The sequence below is a fragment of the Anomaloglossus baeobatrachus genome, chromosome 4, assembly GCF_048569485.1.
Source record: "Anomaloglossus baeobatrachus isolate aAnoBae1 chromosome 4, aAnoBae1.hap1, whole genome shotgun sequence".
Lineage (NCBI taxonomy): Eukaryota > Metazoa > Chordata > Amphibia > Anura > Aromobatidae > Anomaloglossus > Anomaloglossus baeobatrachus.
The window spans coordinates 440,062,801-440,080,769 of NC_134356.1; the positions used below are offsets into that span (position 1 = coordinate 440,062,801).

Genomic DNA, 17,969 nt, shown 5'->3' on the forward strand with positions numbered 1-17,969 from the left:
GAAGAGATGAAGCAGACGCGGAGGCGCGTCCGGGTTCGTCAAAGGTGCTGCGAAAGGCCTGCAGGAACTCCTGGAGGTTCTTGGTCATAGGGTCCTCCTTCTCCCACAAGGGGTTCATCCACGCCAGTGCCTCGCCCTCTAGGTGAGACATGATGAAGGCGACCTTGGCTTGGTCGGAGGCAAACAAATGTGGCAGCTGCGTGAAATGGAGGGAGCATTGGTTTATAAACCCCCTGCAGGTCTTGGGATCTCCGGCGTACCGGGGTGGTGAGGCCAAACGCAGTCTGGAAGCATCCGAGGAGGCTGCCACGGGAGCGGGGGCCGTGGATTGACTAGTGGAGACCTGGGGCGCTGAAGATGTGACTGAGGCTTGTAGCGTATTCAAGCGGGCGTCCACGGAAGTCATAAAGTTCAGCATACGGGTCTGGACTTCACGCTGGCATTGGAGTTCCTCATGCAAGGCCGCTAGTGCTTCGGCGGGATCCATGGCCTGTTCTTACTGTTAGGGCCAGATGGACGGGCAGACCCGGGAGGTGGATCCACTGGGCCGAACTCCCTGATGAGGGAAAGGAGTCCGGTAGCCGGAGCACTTTAGGTAGCAGAACAGTCCGTGCACTGGAAGACAATGGAGAAGTCCCTGGGACCACGAGGTCACTGATGGTGGTCCGGGTGACGGAGCTCAGGTTCGGAAGCCGTGATGATGTCAGGCGGGGTCCGGAACCATTGGAGCGAGATGACGGGTCACCGCAGGGATCCGAGATGGTACGGACTGTCAGGATGGCAGATGGGCAGCGTTCGGGGTTCGAGACACAGCAGGACCGGATGGCGATGCAGGATCGGCTCTAGAAGACAGAGAGGTAAGTATCTCACAGAACACAAGGAGACCTGACTCCTAGCTTGGGAAAACATGAAGAACAGGCCCCGCTCCCTTGGACATTAACCCCCTATATACCCTGTACCTGTGTGCATCATTTCCTGTCAGTGGACACTGGCCCTTTAAGAAAGGGTCAGTGACCGCGCGCGCGCCCTAATGCGCATGCACGCGGCTCGGGTGCCAGAAGCCAACACAGGAAGCTGAGAGGAGGACGCAGCAGAGCCGGCCATGGACTGGGAAGCCGACGGGCGCCGGGAGCGGGGACCAGGAGGCCTGGGAAGCGCGGGCACTGGAGGCTGGAGAGCGGGGAGCGTGGCAGGTGAGCCGGGGAGCGGAGCAGAGGACCCGGGGAGCGTGACAGGTAGCATGGCTGACGAATATAGTGGTGAAAAATACCATTGTATGCAGCGCTACTCTGTCAAGTTTTTTGAAGCTCTGATGTAGAGAAAGATTCCAGCTCTATCCCATTCCCAACGTGAGAGTATATTCAGTTATTTTTTTTTATTGGCAGAAAAAGTTTCACTTCTGATAAATATGAAATATTTTTTTTAATAGGCAGAAAAAAAACAAAAAATATGTTGCTTTTTTACCACCCTGGAAAACCCCCCAGCACCATGTGAACTGTAGGTGTGCTTTCCAATTGAAATAAACAGGAATTTGTACCAGAAACCATGTAAAAAAAACCTCTGTGTTAACATACCCTGAGGATATGTGCATATGAGGTCTTTTTCATGTGGATTCTGCAGAAGAAACCTGAAAAACCCATCAAAAGAATGAACATTTACATTTCTATGTAAAACGACTTGCTATTCATATGTTCAGGCTTCTAAACATCCTTCAACCACTTCAGGTTTCTAAAAAAGCCAAGATGCTAAAAGAAATGACCTGACCATTGTTCTGACATTTTCCACTCAGAAGACACTCTCTACTTTACAATACAAGCCAATGGGAAAGCTGAAAAGATGACTGGACCTCTGTTGGCACGTCTTGCCAACGTCTTTATATAAAAATGCTTGCGGTTTCTCCATTATTCAATGAAGTGAAAAAAAAATGAAGCAAAAATGACATCACAAAACCATGGGAAAACCTTCTAAAAAACCCACAAATGTTAGCAACCAAAACCAGCTGAAAAAGAGTCAGGAAACAACCAAAAAAACCCACAAAAGACACCTCAAGGAAAAAAAATGCCAGTTCCTTGGAGCATCATCGCTTAAATTTAAAAGATGTTGTATGCACATACCATAAGAGCGTTTTAACTTTGCGTTCTTCCCGATGTTCAGTGGTCCGGTTGGAGCTCACTTCCGAACCCCCCACTTAATGGAACTTACTTAGACCCCAAATACTGGAAGTGGGTATAGTGCTACAGGATGAAAGAAAAATTGTCACCGCCTTGTTACCAATAAATTCATTAAAAGGAAATGAATGAAGACCATGATTTTTCTTCCCCCTTGGTTCACAATTTAGTGCCCTTCTTAAAAGTGAATGGGCTTTGTTTCCTGAGCCTAATGGTTCGTTTACACAAGCAGGCAATTATTAAATGATAAATGGTGTGATTGTAAGGGTACCTTCACACTTTAGCGATGCAGCAGCGATCCGACCAGCGATCTGACCTGGTCAGGATCGCTGCTGCATCGCTACATGGTCGCTGGTGAGCTGTCAAACAGGCAGATCTCACCAGCGACCAGTGACCAGCCCCCAGCCAGCAGCGACGTGCAAGCGACGCTGCGCTTGCACGGAGCCGGCGTCTGGAAGCTGCGGACACTGGTAACTAAGGTAAACATCGGGTATGGTTACCCGATGTTTACCTTAGTTACCAGCTCACACCGCTTAACTTAGCGTGAGCAGGGAGCAGGAGCCGGCACTGGCAGCGTGAGAGCTGCGGAGGCTGGTAACGAAGGTAAATATCGGGTAACCACCTTGGTTACCCGATGTTTACCTTAGTTACAGCTTACCGCAGGCTGTCAGATGCTGGCTCCTGCTCCCTGCACATTCAGGATTGTTGCTCTCTCGCTGTCACACACAGCGATGTGTGCTTATCAGCGGGAGAGCAACAATAAAAAAACAAACCAGCACTGTGTGTAATGAGCAGCGATCTCACAGCAGGGGCCAGATCGCTGCTCAGTGTCACACACAGCGAGATCGCTAATGAGGTCACAAAAAACGTGATTCAGCAGCGATCTCAGTAGCGATCTCGCTGTGTGTGAAGTACCCCTAACTCGTGTCTAGCGAACGATGGCAAACAAGTGTTTATACAGGGCAAAAACCATGAAGGGATTGGTTGAATAGCCATCTTTATACCGTAAGGGTGGTGTCACACACAGCGACGACAACAACGACGTCGCTGCTACGTCACCATTTTCTGTGACGTTGCAGCGACGTCCCGTCGCTGTCACTGTGTGTGACATCCAACAACGACCTGGCCCCTGCTGTGAGGTCGCCGGTCGTTGCTGAATGTCCAGCTTCATTTTTTGGTCATCGCTCTCCCGCTGTGACGCACACATCGCTGTGTGTGACAGCAAGAGAGCGACAAAATGAAGCGAACAGGGAGCATGAGCCGGCGTCTGGCAGCTGCAGTAAGCTGTAACCAGGGTAAACATCGGGTAACCAAGGAAAGACCTTTCCCTGGTTACCCGATATTTACCTTCGTTACCAGCATCCGCCGCTCTTGCTGCCAGTGCCGGCTCCCTGCTCTCTGCACATGTAGCTGCAGTACACATCGGGTAATTAACCCGATGTGTACTGTAGCTAGGAGTGCAGGGAGCCCGCGCTAAGTGGTGTGCGCGGCTCCCTGCTCTCTGCACATGTAGCTGCAGTACACATCGGGTAATTAACCCGATGTGTACTGTAGCTAGGAGTGCAGGGAGCCAGCGCTAAGCAGTGTGCGCGGCTCCCTGCTCTCTGTAGCACAGCGACGCGTGTCGTTATGATCGCTGCTGCTTCTGCTGTGTTTGACAGCTAAGCAGCGATCATAAAAGCGACTTACAAGGTCGCTGTTGCGTCACATAAAATGGTGACGTAACAGCGACGTCGTTGTCGCTATGTGTGAACCCAGCTTAACACAAATAGATAATCTGAACTGTATTTGCCTTCAGTGATACTAATTATTTTGAATACATGAATTCATGAAGTTTTGTACAAATCTTTCTGTGGATATTGTACAAACAATTTAATTGACTTAGTGATAAAATAATCAAGTTCACTATTATATAAGAACAGTAGCATTATCTCTCATCTCTGGGCATCACAGACTTGGCTCTATCTTGGATCTCCTCATACCTAACCGACCAAACTTTCAGCGTCTCCCATTCTCACACCACTTCCTCATCTCACCCCCTATCTGTCAGTGTCCCCCCAAGGTCCAGTTCTTGGACCCCTGCTGTTCTCCATCAGACCTATTTGCCAGCCTAATTGTTGAACGAGAGAGCAATCTCCACTTACATGACATCATTTTTAGAGCTGAATGAGAATATTTTTTGCTCACCTAAACTGTTTTATACATGATGAATGAGTTTTTTCGGCCATGTGAATTGGAAATTTGGCAGTTACGTCTTCCACATTACAACATTATTATCTACAGTTTCAAGTTAAATGATTCCTGTTGTGTCTGGACCAAGATCAAATAAGTGCTAACGTTATATTTTGATTTGTATTTTCAGATGCACATTGTGCATTATAACTCGAAGTATGCCGATGTTGGCACCGCCATGGAGGTCTCAGATGGGTTGGCTGTGCTTGGAGTTCTCATAGAGGTGAGATACAGTTTATAATGGTTTAAGTTTTTTCTTATGACCAGGGTATCCTTATTTCTACCTAGAGATGGTGTTGGGTGCAGGACCAAACTAAAGCTGCCTACCAAATCTATAGATTAGAATAATTTATTACCTGGTCTTTTAAACACAGATTAGTGGACCCATTAAAATTTGGTTTTGCCAGGATCAGCCAGACTTTAGATAAAGTTCAGTTTAGGGCCCGGACTTGACCTGAACTTGATCCCAGAGCCAAACCCGATTGGAGTCAATGGTTGGCAGTACAGCTCTCTGCCCACATACAGCCAGCCATAGACAGAGCATGTTTCGGGGACAGAGGGTGTTTTTTTTTGGGTGCACACTACATCCAAAAAACATAGTTTTTACCCCCAGAGACAGCCATTCAGGGACGTCAAGCAGCTCACACTAGGCTGAGCATCGAGTGTACCTGAGCACCCAGATGCTCGATTGAGTGATCAGCATATATAGAGCACCCAAACTCAGACATTTGATTTTTTTTGTAAAGTCAGTATTCGGTACGAACCCTAAACTTTACATTTCGGGTTTGCCAATCTTTAATCCTGAATATACTTACTTCTTCAAAATATAAAATACCATCATGGGTTAGCCAAATCATACCATCCCCTAGCAGTACTGAGCACTGGCCACTTATCCATTATACCACATTAGTCAAATTCGATGAACATCAAATGTTTATTTCTTTTTTTTCTCAGATCGGTTCTTTCAATTCTGCATATGATAATATAATTTCTCAATTGGCACATATTAAATATAAAGGTGAGTAGATACACCACATTAACTTTGAGTACAACATAGTATATTATATATATATTTGACAGTAAGGCCAAATTCACACAACAGGGTTTTTAGTCTGAGGCTGTCCGTAGACAAACAGACTGAACTAAGGATGCACTAAATTCTTCCTTGTGTTGAATGAGACTATCCCATTCAAGTCTATGGCTGCACTAAGATGTGTGTTATACTATGGGGCAGTGCCCCATAGTGGGTTTCCTTCCACACTCCAAAGACATTAGTTGGGAATTTTCAAATGTGAACCTCAGTGGGGATATTGTTGATGATAGCTATAAAACTCAGTGGAATTAATTGTGCTATATAAGTGATTAAAGTAATCTCCTTCTATAACTTTCTGCACTTTTCTTCCTATAATTTAGGGCAGGCGTTTCAGATTCCAGGGTTTAATGTGCGCCATCTAGTCCCTGAAAGCCTGGATGAGTATTATCGCTATGAAGGTTCTCTTACTACCCCTCCCTGTAATCCCAGTGTCTTGTGGTCTGTTTTCCGGAATCCCATCTTCATCTCAGAGGAGCAGGTAACTTACTAAACTATGAACCTCAGTAGTCAATTTATAAATGGATCATTCATTGGCTGCATTTGTTCATTTAAACATACAGTGAAATCTCTTTTACGCCTCCGTCACATACACTATAAGGGGAGTTTCACAAAGAATGGGGTTTCACACACTAGTGTCAGTGGACGGTGCAAAGGGGCAAAAAGTCATAATATTTTTACACAAATAGCATTTATAACTTTTTGATGGAAATGAATAATAAAACCCTCTCTTTAATTTCAGGATTTTTTAATGAATTAAACTTTTTCTATAAAAACAAATGTAGGCATTTTTGTTCTTTTTCTATTTTATTAAATTTTAAATCTGCTTTTTTGCTGCATTTTTTTTAATAAAGAAATACCACAAAGGCAACAAAAATGTAGTAGATAACCCTCTGGGTGTAGATCAACTGACCCCCTCCCAATGGTTGACTTTCATATTAAAGTTTTAGATTGTATATGTATAAAATGGACATAAGGAACACCATACTATTTAAAAAAAATTATAGTGTATCAACAATAGGTATCAGAAGGGAAGGATTAGCTTTTTGGGAGCAAAATGGATAATACATTGTGTTTGTGCTTGTTCCCCTTCCTTTGTTAGGCTGGGTTCACACATAGCGACAGCGACAACGACGTCGCTGTTACGTCACCATTTTCTGTGACGCAACAGCGACCTAGTATGTCGCTGTTATGAGCGCTGCTTAGCTGTCAAACACAGCGACGCAGCAGCGATCATAACGTCGCTACATGTGCAGAGAGCCGCGCAACACAGCTTAGCGCTGGCTCCCTGTACTCTTAGCTACAGTACACATCGGGTTAATTAACCCGATGTGTACTGCAGCTACATGTGCAGAGAGCAGGGAGCCGCGCACACTGCTTAGCGCTGGCTCCCTGCACTCCTAGCTACAGTACACATCGGGTTAATTAACCTTGGTTACCCGATATTTACCGTGGTTACAGCTTACCGCAGCTGCCAGATGCCGGCTCCTGCTCCCTGCTCGCTTCATTTCGTCGCTCTCTCGCTGTCACACACAGCGATCTGTGCGTCACAGCGGGAGAGCAACAATAAAAAAACGAACCAGGGCTGTGTGTAACGAGCAGCGATCTCACAGCAGGGGCCAGATCACTGCTCAGTGTCACACACAGCGAGATCGCTAATGAGGTCACTGCTGCGTTACAAAAACTGTGACTCGGCAGCGATCTCAGCAGCGATCTCGCTGTGTGTGAAGCACCCCTTACAATACCTCAAATCGTGTTTAACTTTAAATGGAACAATTAATTTCCTATGAAATCTTTGACATGGATGCATTAAACACTGGTGGTATTTTTTATCAAGCATCCATGGATTAAATAGTCATGTCTCATCTGAAAAGGAATAACTAATGCATGCTGCAACTCCACCTCGTGAACTGTCAGTTCAACACATCAACTTTCATTGATCAGTGTTGTTCACACGGATTGAAACTACGGTACATGTGTATAATTTTTGGAAATGGGAGATATCTGGGGTAATGAAGAAAAGTATTGGTTACATTGGATCCATAGGTCACTTGCACATGTTAAGTACTTTGTCAGTTTCTTACAAGCAGTGGGTGATAAATGCAGAAGTGGTGCCCGTGTTTCTATTTTACTTTTCTTCTGATTGTCCCACTCATGGTTTTGGCTACATATACCGAGGTAAAAAAAATCACCAAATACTTAACATGTGCACTTGGCTTAAAAAAATCTCAAGTAGAGTTGAGCAAGTATCTAACTATTCGTACTCGCTATACTCATAACGAATACTAATACTCGCGTATTCATTCCAAATAGCGTGTGCAATGCAAGTCAATGGGGAAAAACTCGCAATGTAACTAGTAACCCGAATGCTGTACTAGTTACAACTCGCATGAATAGTACGGCATTCCGGTTACTTGTTACTTTGCAAGTTTTTCTCCATTGACTTGCATTGCACATGCTATTCGTAACGAATACGCAAGTATTAGACAGTACAGATTATGAGTATAGCAAGTACAAATAGTTACATACTCGCTCAACTCTAACCTTAAGCTGATATATAGCACATATAGGAGCACCACTAAAATGTATTGCTAAGGAAATGAAGGGGAACACAAGTCTGTCTGAAAAGGGTTAACTCAAACTGTTTAATTTCTTTCATCTATCACTCTCCCTTCAAGCTCAGGATGGGTCTGAAACTGGAAATGGATCACTTCTTTAAACTGGAAATGTGTCACATTTAGCGATGGGCGAGCGTGCTCGTCACTGCTCGTTATTCGATCAGGCATCAGGATGCTACAATGCGACTCAAGTACCGGGTATAATGTAAGTCAATGGGAAACTCGAGCATTTTGAAACTCAGATGCTTGAGGCTTGATCAAGTAACGAGCTGCGGCGAGGACGCTCACTCATCACTAGTCACGACCTAATTTTTTTAATCTAGACTATGTTTTCATATGGAGTGGATTACAACTTTGGTTAAAGCTTTTAAACTTGAAGGGCTTTTTTAAAAAATAGTATCTGAGGGGAAAGAGTGAAGGAAACCCACCCCCCCTAGAAAACAGATTAATGAAACTATCATCCTGAAAACTTGTCTGTGTTGTAGCTTCTCCTTTTAGAGACAGCCCTGTACTGCACAGATCGAAACAGCTCCTCTCCTGTAGGGATGATTGATAACTACAGAAGGTTACAGCAAGAGGGGGATCGACGGGTGTCTGTGTCTTTCCGGGAAGGTAAAATAGGAGTTGATAAGTCCAAGAATTCATAAAAAAAAACCAGAATGACCCAGAATGTTCTCATAACAAGATGTCGTCTTCTTCTAGGCATTGTTCTTGCCGTCACATTGGCGTGTCTACTTGGAGCTCTCATCATCACTGCAGTGACCTGTTGGTTGTTTCGGCGGAAAAAACAGTAAGTATTAGTAGCTTGGAAACTGTAAAAAACGAGAACTTTCTTATTCTGTGTAAACAAAAAAATGTTACTGGCATATTGTTGGGTTTTTTTCTGTCAGCCTGCTCATATGTGTAGCATGTTCACAATGACAGGCATGGTGGCCCAAGACAAGCTTTTTGACTTCCTTAAAAAATAAGAAAACAGGTGCTGATAAATGTCGCTGAACTTTAGTTCCAGACACAACCACTGGACAACAGTGGCACTAATTTCACTGGCCTACAAAATTTTACTTATTTTGTGTTCAATGCTTGAAATAGGTTGTTCGTCCCCGGATTCCAAATCTGCTTTCCAAATATTTCTATCTGTCAGGGATTTTGAGTAATATGAGTTCAAGTTTTTGAAAATTTTAATTTTTAACTGAAATTACGTAATGCAAATTTTAGTTTTTTTTAATTATTTAAAAAAAAATGTTCGGTTTACTCTCTTTTTAGTCCTACATGGTAGTCTGTGAGCATTTCTGGGCTCCGTTTCCCTTTATAACAGCCTTCAAATAGTGCAATGTCCTGATGAAACCGCTCCCCATGCTCGTCACTGCCATCTCCAAAGTTATTGGGAAAAAAATTCTAAATGGAATTCCAGGAAATGTATCTAGAGAAACATATTGCATCCCAATTCTTTGTAGCAGTTTAATAACTCAGTCACAAGATCTCTATAGTTTGGTGCTTTATGGTTGCCAAGAAAGTTCACCAATACATTTATGAACAACTCCCACACCGGTGCTCTGCTGTGTGTGATGGAAAGAACATATTGTGGTCCCCTGCTCCAGCAAGTGCCACCTTTGAGGCGCGAAACCAAAAGCTCTGCCTGAGTTTTTGATAGGTTCAGATCATAAACTAAATACTTTAGATAAACCTGGTTTAGTTTGTGAGGCTCCCTAGACCTATGGCCTAGAAAATCAGGATCTTCTCAATCAGCTTCTTCTTCAACCACATCAGTGTCTGAATCTACTTCCAGATCCAAGGGTCAAGATGATGGTGGAGAGGGGACTGGCAGCTCTAAACCATGTGAGATCGGCCTAATTGCTGAAGGAATGTTTGGATATTTCACTGAATTTCTCGTTTTACTTGTTATTCAAACAATTTTGCCATACAGAAATAGCAATCTGTAGCATGGTTTCTTGGCTCTCTCCATACTATTTGGACAGCAAATGTCATGTGCCGTGGTTTACCAATGAGCCATCTTAAGAGAAGTGTAACACTAAAAATGAGAACATATATGGGGGGCCCAAAGCTTGTCTTGCTCTCCAATTTTGCACTGAAAATACAGGAAATAAAGTTTCTTAACTAATGGCATTATGCTTCTTCTCTGTAATTTTTAAAGTCCCTTTTCCACAAATATGGCAAAAGTTGTTAATACGGTCTACACAACTGTGCAACAAAATGTCCTATGACAGAAGAACAACAGAATTAAAGTTCAATTTATTATAATAACAGTTTAAAGTAAAAGATAAATTAGATCAATAAAAATACAACTGATATTTGCAAAATACAGTGAGATAATGAAGCTTTTTGATTTGTAACTCGTGAAACCCCAAAGCCCGCAAATCCCTAACATTAGTCAGCTTTAGAAAAATCCTAGAACTGTTTTGTTTTTTTTTTACTAAAATATGACAGCAAACTGACTTCATAAATTACTTGTCGTGCGCCCAAACAATAGTTTTTCACCTCATATATTATATTTTTTTCCTTCCACATTGCGTTTGTTGCTGTGAAGCACCTAAAGGGTTACATTTCTTAAATATGGTTTTGAGCCATTTGGAGTGGGGCAGTTTGTAGAATGGTGTAACTTTGGGGTGTTTTTCTGTCACACAGACCTCTCAAAGTCCCTTAAAATGTGATGTGGTCCCTAAAAAAAATTGTTTTGTAAAGTTTGTTGGAAAAATAAGAAACTTCTGATAAACTTTTAACCCTTCTAAAGGTGAGTGCACGCAATCCATAGACACTGCCTCCTGAATACAGTGTCAGCCCTCCTGCTGAGATGGGAGTGTTCTCCGCAGGAGAATGTAGCTGCCTGTACTCACAATCAGGGATCTAAACGCTGCCGTCTTTTGCTGTGTTCTCCCCATGGAGAACACTCTCATCTCCACAAGCATAAATTGACATGTTGTGGCTCATGAAGGCATGCCACATGTCAATTTACGCTGCAGAAGCACAGTGGGCATGGGATTTCTATAAACTGTACAACGCAGCTATTTGGACGCAGGGAAATATAATGAGTCCAAAACGCTGCTAATCCTGATCGTTGTAACCCGGCCTAACTTCCTAACAAAAAAAATTTGTTTAAAAAATGGTGCTGATGTAAAGTAGACATGTGGCAAATGTTATTTATTAACTATTTTGTGCTGGTATAACTGGTTTCAGGACAAAAAACTTAAACTTGGGAAATTGTGAAATTTTCTAATATTTTGCTGCATTTTTTATATTTTCATAAATAAACGCAAATAATATCAACCAAAATTTACCACTAAAATGACATACAACATGTCACAAAAACAATCAGAAATGCCTGGATCCGTTGAAGCTTTCCAGTGTTGTTAGCTCATAAAGTGATACTTTCAGATTTTAAAACTGAGGCTTAACCTACAAAGTGGTTCTGTCCTTAAAGGGAACCGGTCTTCAGATTTGGGACCTATAAGCTGCGACCACCACCAGTGAGCTCTTATATACAGCATTCTAACATGCTGTATATAGGAGCCCAGGCCGCTGTGTAGAATGTAAAAGTCACTTTATAATACTTACCTAAACGGTTGCTGTGGTGGAGTTGGGTCATATGGGCATCTCCGTTCTCCAGTGCCGGAGCCTCCTCTTTCGGACATCTTCGTCCTCCTTCTGAAGCCTGTGTGCATGACGCGTCCTATGTCATACACACTTGCCGGTCCCGCGCAGGTGCACTACAATACTTTGATCTGCCCTGCTCAGGGCAGATCAAAGTGCGCCTGCGCAGGACCTCAATGCCGACAAGTGTAGATGACGTTGGATGACAAAGATGGCCGAAAGAGGAGGCCCCGGCACCGGAGAACGGAGACGCCAATATGACCCAACTACACCACAGCGACCATTTAGGTAAGTATTATAAAGTGATTTTTACGTTCTACACAGCGGCCTGGGCTCTTATATACAGCATGTTAGAATGCTGTATATAAGAGCCCACTGGTGGTGGCCGCAGCTTATAGGCCCCAAATCTGGTGACAGGTTCCCTTTAAGGGGTTAAGAATGACCAACAGCATTCATTTAACAAAATCTTTGTTGATCAGTGTATGGGAAATGGATAGAGAGCGGAAATTAGAAGGTGGTGATGGTAGAAATCTGACATGGTTACTAGTTAACAGTGACTTGTGTGTTACTGCAGGACATGAAGTACAGATTTTATCATCTACTCAAGCAATCGCTCAATAACTAACATCTAGGCGTATCTTATGTACTAGCTGCATGTCTATATCTTTGCCAGCTTTGATTTTTTTTTTAATAACTTGGTAACTTTATACATTGCAGGGCAAAGGATTCAAAGAAAGTTGTGTATACTCCTGCTGTGTCTATGTTGGAAACCTCATCCAAAGTATGACAGCCGGCTGCCACCTGCATCATTACGACGAACCTTTAAAGAAATTCTCTTCTGTACATGACTGATGAACATGATTTGATCTGGAATCATTTTGTAGTTATCACCTGCCATTTTTTTATGCACAAATACTTGAATGTAAGGTTAGCATTCATTCTAGTCTAGCAACACTTCACCAATCCATATTTTTGGTTGAATTGTATGAGTTTGGATGACGGAATCTGAATTTGCCCATTTTTCTCTTCATATACAATTGCTGATTGAAAATTGTTCCTTTGTTAATGATGATGGGAATCTAAACCAATATCTATTGTTTCTAGTTTTCTAGTTTTCTGCTGCCCAGTGATTTACTGACACTTTCTATTTTACCCATGAATACTTGAACCTAAAGATATAGGAAGAATCTAGTGGACTCCACTGGTACTCGCTGATTAGATGCTCCTCATTCCAGGCAGATGTAGGAGCTCTCATCGCAGCTTGTTTCGAACAACCATTGATTTCTGAGCCATGACACTCTCGTTTGTACTTTGTATTTATTTTTTTATGTCTTCTCTACCCTTCATCACCATTCTTATCAAATGATCGTTAATAGAAAATGTACCTAGAAGCTGTGAAAACCTAGAGAACATTTTAATGCTGCTGAATTGCTTTTAATTTATATTTCCAATGCCCGTACATTTCCAAAACTTCCCATTTTCTTTTCTTTTTTTTTTCGTTTTTTAATAATGGGTGTAAATATCACTTACAATTCGAATTTCATAATTTGGCATTTTTAAGGAAACTTGCACAAGATTTTCTACTGATTGAACAAAGAGCTGGATTTCTGGCTATAAATATTCATTTTTCTTCTTAAATGGAACCAAGTTTCATTGAAAACATTGGGATGGATTCATGAATATGTTTTTGCCAGTATTCTGGAGAAATATAAAACATCAAATGTCGTAAAAGTTTTGCACAACTCAAGGTTGTGTATAAATGTTGCGGTTTTTGACAATTTTTGTGACTTTTGGCATTTTAGTCTCAGTCAATTTTGTCACAATTGGCGGCAGAGAGTTGGGATGAGGTGTGGCTAAGCCAGACTGTCTAATGACTGAAAAGTTACACACTTTAGTCCCCAACTGAAATACATTTTGGACAGTGGCGCCAGTTGTAAGGTGCACCAATTTCATTAAGTGGCATGCACCTCTTATTGAATTGGGTGCATACTTCTCCAGCGATTTGTGCACAAGCAAAACCACAGTCTTAATGAATCAGACCTATAGTTTAAAAATTAGACTTGAATGGGGGTTGGAAGGAGCGTTAAGTCTGACAGGTCTCTACCTATGCTCAAAAAGAACAGTCTACCAAGTAGAGCAGAGTGGGGAGACATCCGACTGACCAGTTCCCTATTTCTGACTCTTTTCTTTTTCAAACGGTTTTCTCTTAATATTGGCGTTTCAGTGTAAAACATAGCATTTTGTAATCACAAATCCTCCCATTGGGTCATACTGACTAAAGTTTGGGCAACATGAATCTCTTGAAGGGTTCCTATTATGTCATTAGTTCACCGTAATATGGCATTAATCCAGCAGCGGTGGACACAGCGCTAGGCGCTTTTAGGCCATGTGTGTATGTTGTGTAATTTCATGCGTTTACGCTGCATATTGCACTGCAAAGTAAACGCATGCAACCTGCGTTCCCAGCACAATCTTTGAAGATTGTGGATAATCCATCCGCATGTTGCGTTTGAGAGTGCAGCAATTTGCATGCTGAAATTTTGATCCAAATCGCTGCTCTCAAAAAAGTAACATGTAACTTATTTCGTGTGCTTTGGATGCTGTGTCTATGGGAGAGGCAGCATCCAGAGTGCATGAAATCGGCATCTATTTTGCAGACACACTGTATCCATTGCACAGATTTTTCAGCATGGACACTACGCAACGTGCGCACATAGCCTTACGCTGTGCCAACCACTATTCAGTCAGCCTGAAAGTACAAAATGTAATTCAGATCTGCAGAAAACTTGTGGACTATCCAATATACGTAGAGGTGAACCGATGCTTCATCATGTCTTGTCTCCTACAGTATATCTTCAGAACACAGAGCCCTTTCTGATCAGTATTTTTCCACTTTCCACTATTTCTCAGTGCTCCTTTGGCCTACGTGAGAAGCTGCACATTTTTTTCCCTGCCCAAATATAGAACAGTCCTCAGACTCTTCTCTTTCTCAGTGTTTCTTCTCAAATTCTCCATAACTGTGTATTGAGCCAAGCATACAGGGCATGTATCTGAATAATGTCTGAAAAGGACGTGTCACCCACTTACAGTATTGTAAGATCTGACCTCTGCGTTGATGCTATTGTGATATAATTTGACATTTAATCTTAAATGCCTAGAAATGCATATATTATTATTCTGTAATTGTTAGAATAAAATAATTTTCATCTAAAATAAAAAAAAATAGTATTTACTATTTTCACTATGAGATGTTATTTCTCAAAAGTACATATTGCATGACTCTCTTGAGTGCCATGTAAAAGCTTTCACCACTCAAGAGGCAGAAATTCGTATTCAACCTGTAGAGATACAGCTCACTCAGCGGTGTTTGAGGTAGACACGGATGAGACGTTAACTCAAACATCCAGGTTGTTTTATTAAAGGGAACCTGTCACCTAGAATATGCATTCTGACCTATCATCAAACGCATATTTGCCCTAATTACACCTCCTTACCAATCCCTGTGTTATAAAATTGTATAATATGAAAGTAATAAAAAATGTTTTATTACCTTCATATCTCGTATGTAAATAGCAGGGAATGTGGACACATGGGCGGCGCCTTGCCCTATGGACGTCTGCATAATTCCGTGGTATCACGCCCCTGTGGGTGTGATACCATGGAGCGACGTCCCCGTCTCTCATTCTATCCTGCGTGCATTGCAGCAGGCTTCTCTTCTGGGTTCTCCTTGTCAGTTTCAGATGCGCACTGTGCGTCTGAAGCCGGCGCGGGAACACTCGGAAGAGAAGCCTGCTTCAATGCACGCAGGATAGAATGAGAGACGGGGACGTCGCTCCATGGTATCACACCCACAGGGGCGTGATACTACGGAATTATGCAGACGTCCATAGGGCAAGGCGCCGCCCATGTGTCCACATTCCCTGCTATTTACATACGAGATATGAAGGTAATAAGACGTTTTTTATTACTTTCATATTATACAATTTTATAACACAGGGATAAGTAGAGAGGTGTAATTAGGGCACACATGCGTCTGCTGATAGGTCAGAGTGCATATTCTAGGTGACAGGTTCCCTTTAAAACATAATAAAGCAATCCACACATGAGGAAAATAAACAGCCTTTCTTCGGCAGGAAAACAGTATACACAGTCCTAACACTGGCACTTCAGTATTAGACCAGCATACATGTTCAAGCATGGAGACTTCAGACAGGAGGACTACCTACCTCCACACACAGACAGCTAATGAATCCACCTGGACTTTCTTGCCATGCCCCAGGGTGGGGATATGTAAGCAACCACCCCCACACATCTCTCTAACTACTCGTAACCTGGGTTGCCAACGGGAAAAAAAAACATTTCCGGACAGCATATCAAAAAATCACTGACAGATATTTTTATGGACACATTGGAAAACCATGATAAATTACCATGATTATAAGTGATACATGTCTACAGCCAATAATACTGATATAAAGACATCAGCTGCATACACTGTAAACTGTAAATTTGATTATAATTACAGTATAAAAAAGTTTCTTCAGCTTCAAAAAAATCATGAAAGCCTTAAATTTATTACGCAAGACAAAGTAAAATAGGGGAGCAATGAGAAGCACCAGTGGGATTAACGAAACTTTCCTTAATGTAGTGCTCACCTTGAAGGGTTGTGCGCCCCTGCACAACTCCAGTAGTAGGCTGGATATTAGTTGCGGAGTTCCTCCATTGACCGCACGTTAGTATTGTATCTGTAGTGAGCTACGTCCAGACTTCATGTGACCAATCGCAGTGTGATCCTCTGGTCTCGTAGTATTACGTCCGGTGTCTGACGTGTATAATGCTAATTAAATTCACGGTCTCTCTTAATCTAAGATGCTCCTGCCAAGCTTCCCACAAGGGAATAATTGTATATAAGAAAAAAGACGCCGGTGTAATGGAGCGCTATAACTGATTAAAGGAAACCAAGGAATGTTTTTTTAGAGATTTTTAAAAAAAACAATCTTTTGATTAATAGTCCCTTATAGTGACTATAAGGGACTATTAATAAAAGGATTGTTTTTTAAAAAATCTCTAAAAAAAACATTCCTTGGTTTCCTTTAATCTGTTATAGCGCTCCATTAGACCGGCGTCTTTTTTCTTATATTACATTTTATTACGGACAGGGCAAAAAAGGGCACTATTTTTACAGACTTTCCTGGAGTATCTGGACAATTGGTAACTGTATAACAGATGATAACCACCTCTGTGATACATATCTCCCCTCTATGACATGTCCGGCGGACATCTTACAAACCATATAAGATGATTTAATAAGTACTTATTTCCAATACTGAAATAGTTCATACAATTAGGATAAATCACGACTGATGGAAGTTCAATCCAATGAGATATTGCTTAAGCCCAGGCTGTTTCTGGTAGTAGATAGGATACATTCTCCACTAATTTAAACCCACGCTAAAATAACTAGGTGGATTTGTTACTGAACATAATTCTCTAAACATATCCCTGCGTTATGGCTACATCTTTCATTTTTGTGCATGATTGGCTCCAAACAATGAGATTGAAGAAAGCACATTCTATAGTATTACTGTAATATAGTATTAGCATCTAAATTAAGGAATTCCTTGATTTGGGTAAAACATTATAAATGGAAAAAGATCCCTACTGATAATACAAAGTTTCCTTTCTATTAGATGTTTGCAGTCGAGTTGACCTGTCCTACTGTTCTGACAATTACATGTTACATCTATTCGCATCATGTGCAGTGATTCAGAAATAAGAATAGCAGCTCCATCTAAAGCAGGGCTGAGCAATTGTAGACCGCAGGCCACATCTGACCCTCTGGCTGCTTCAGTCCGGCCCGCGAACGAAGACAGTCAAAGGACTCAAAACAGTGGACCGCTGCTGTCTACCCCGCGATGTCACCGCTATCTGCATCCTAACGATGGTGAATAGTGGTGAATACATAAATTTGACTTGCAACTAATGATGGGTGGACCCGGACTGTGGTTTCAAACTTACCCGAGTGTGGTTTCAAACTTACCCGAGTGCCAGGCCCGGGTGTTGATCTGGCAACTCAGAAAATAAATTAAGGGAAAATAAAGAAAATGAGAATGAAGCAAATGCTTCATACTTACCGAGGCTCCGATACTGCTGTATGCTGCTCCCACGATCGTCCATTCACTTCCAAAGCTGCGCATTAAGCTCATGCATATGCACTGCTTTCCCCGCCCACCATTGTCTGTGATTGGTTGCAGG

General features: G+C 42.2%; 1 protein-coding gene across 1 annotated transcript in view; it reads left to right on the forward strand.

Moving 5' to 3' along the window:
* Positions 1-14,888, forward strand: part of CA12 (carbonic anhydrase 12) — a 37,273-nt gene extending 22,385 nt beyond the window's left edge. The window contains exons 5-10 of the mRNA XM_075342657.1: positions 4,531-4,623; positions 5,355-5,418; positions 5,814-5,971; positions 8,594-8,720; positions 8,811-8,898; positions 12,432-14,888. Coding sequence (XP_075198772.1) covers positions 4,531-4,623; positions 5,355-5,418; positions 5,814-5,971; positions 8,594-8,720; positions 8,811-8,898; positions 12,432-12,501 — 600 coding nt within the window. The 3' untranslated portion in view covers positions 12,502-14,888. The remainder of the gene's footprint in view (positions 1-4,530; positions 4,624-5,354; positions 5,419-5,813; positions 5,972-8,593; positions 8,721-8,810; positions 8,899-12,431) is intronic.
* Positions 14,889-17,969: the final 3,081 nt, after the last annotated feature.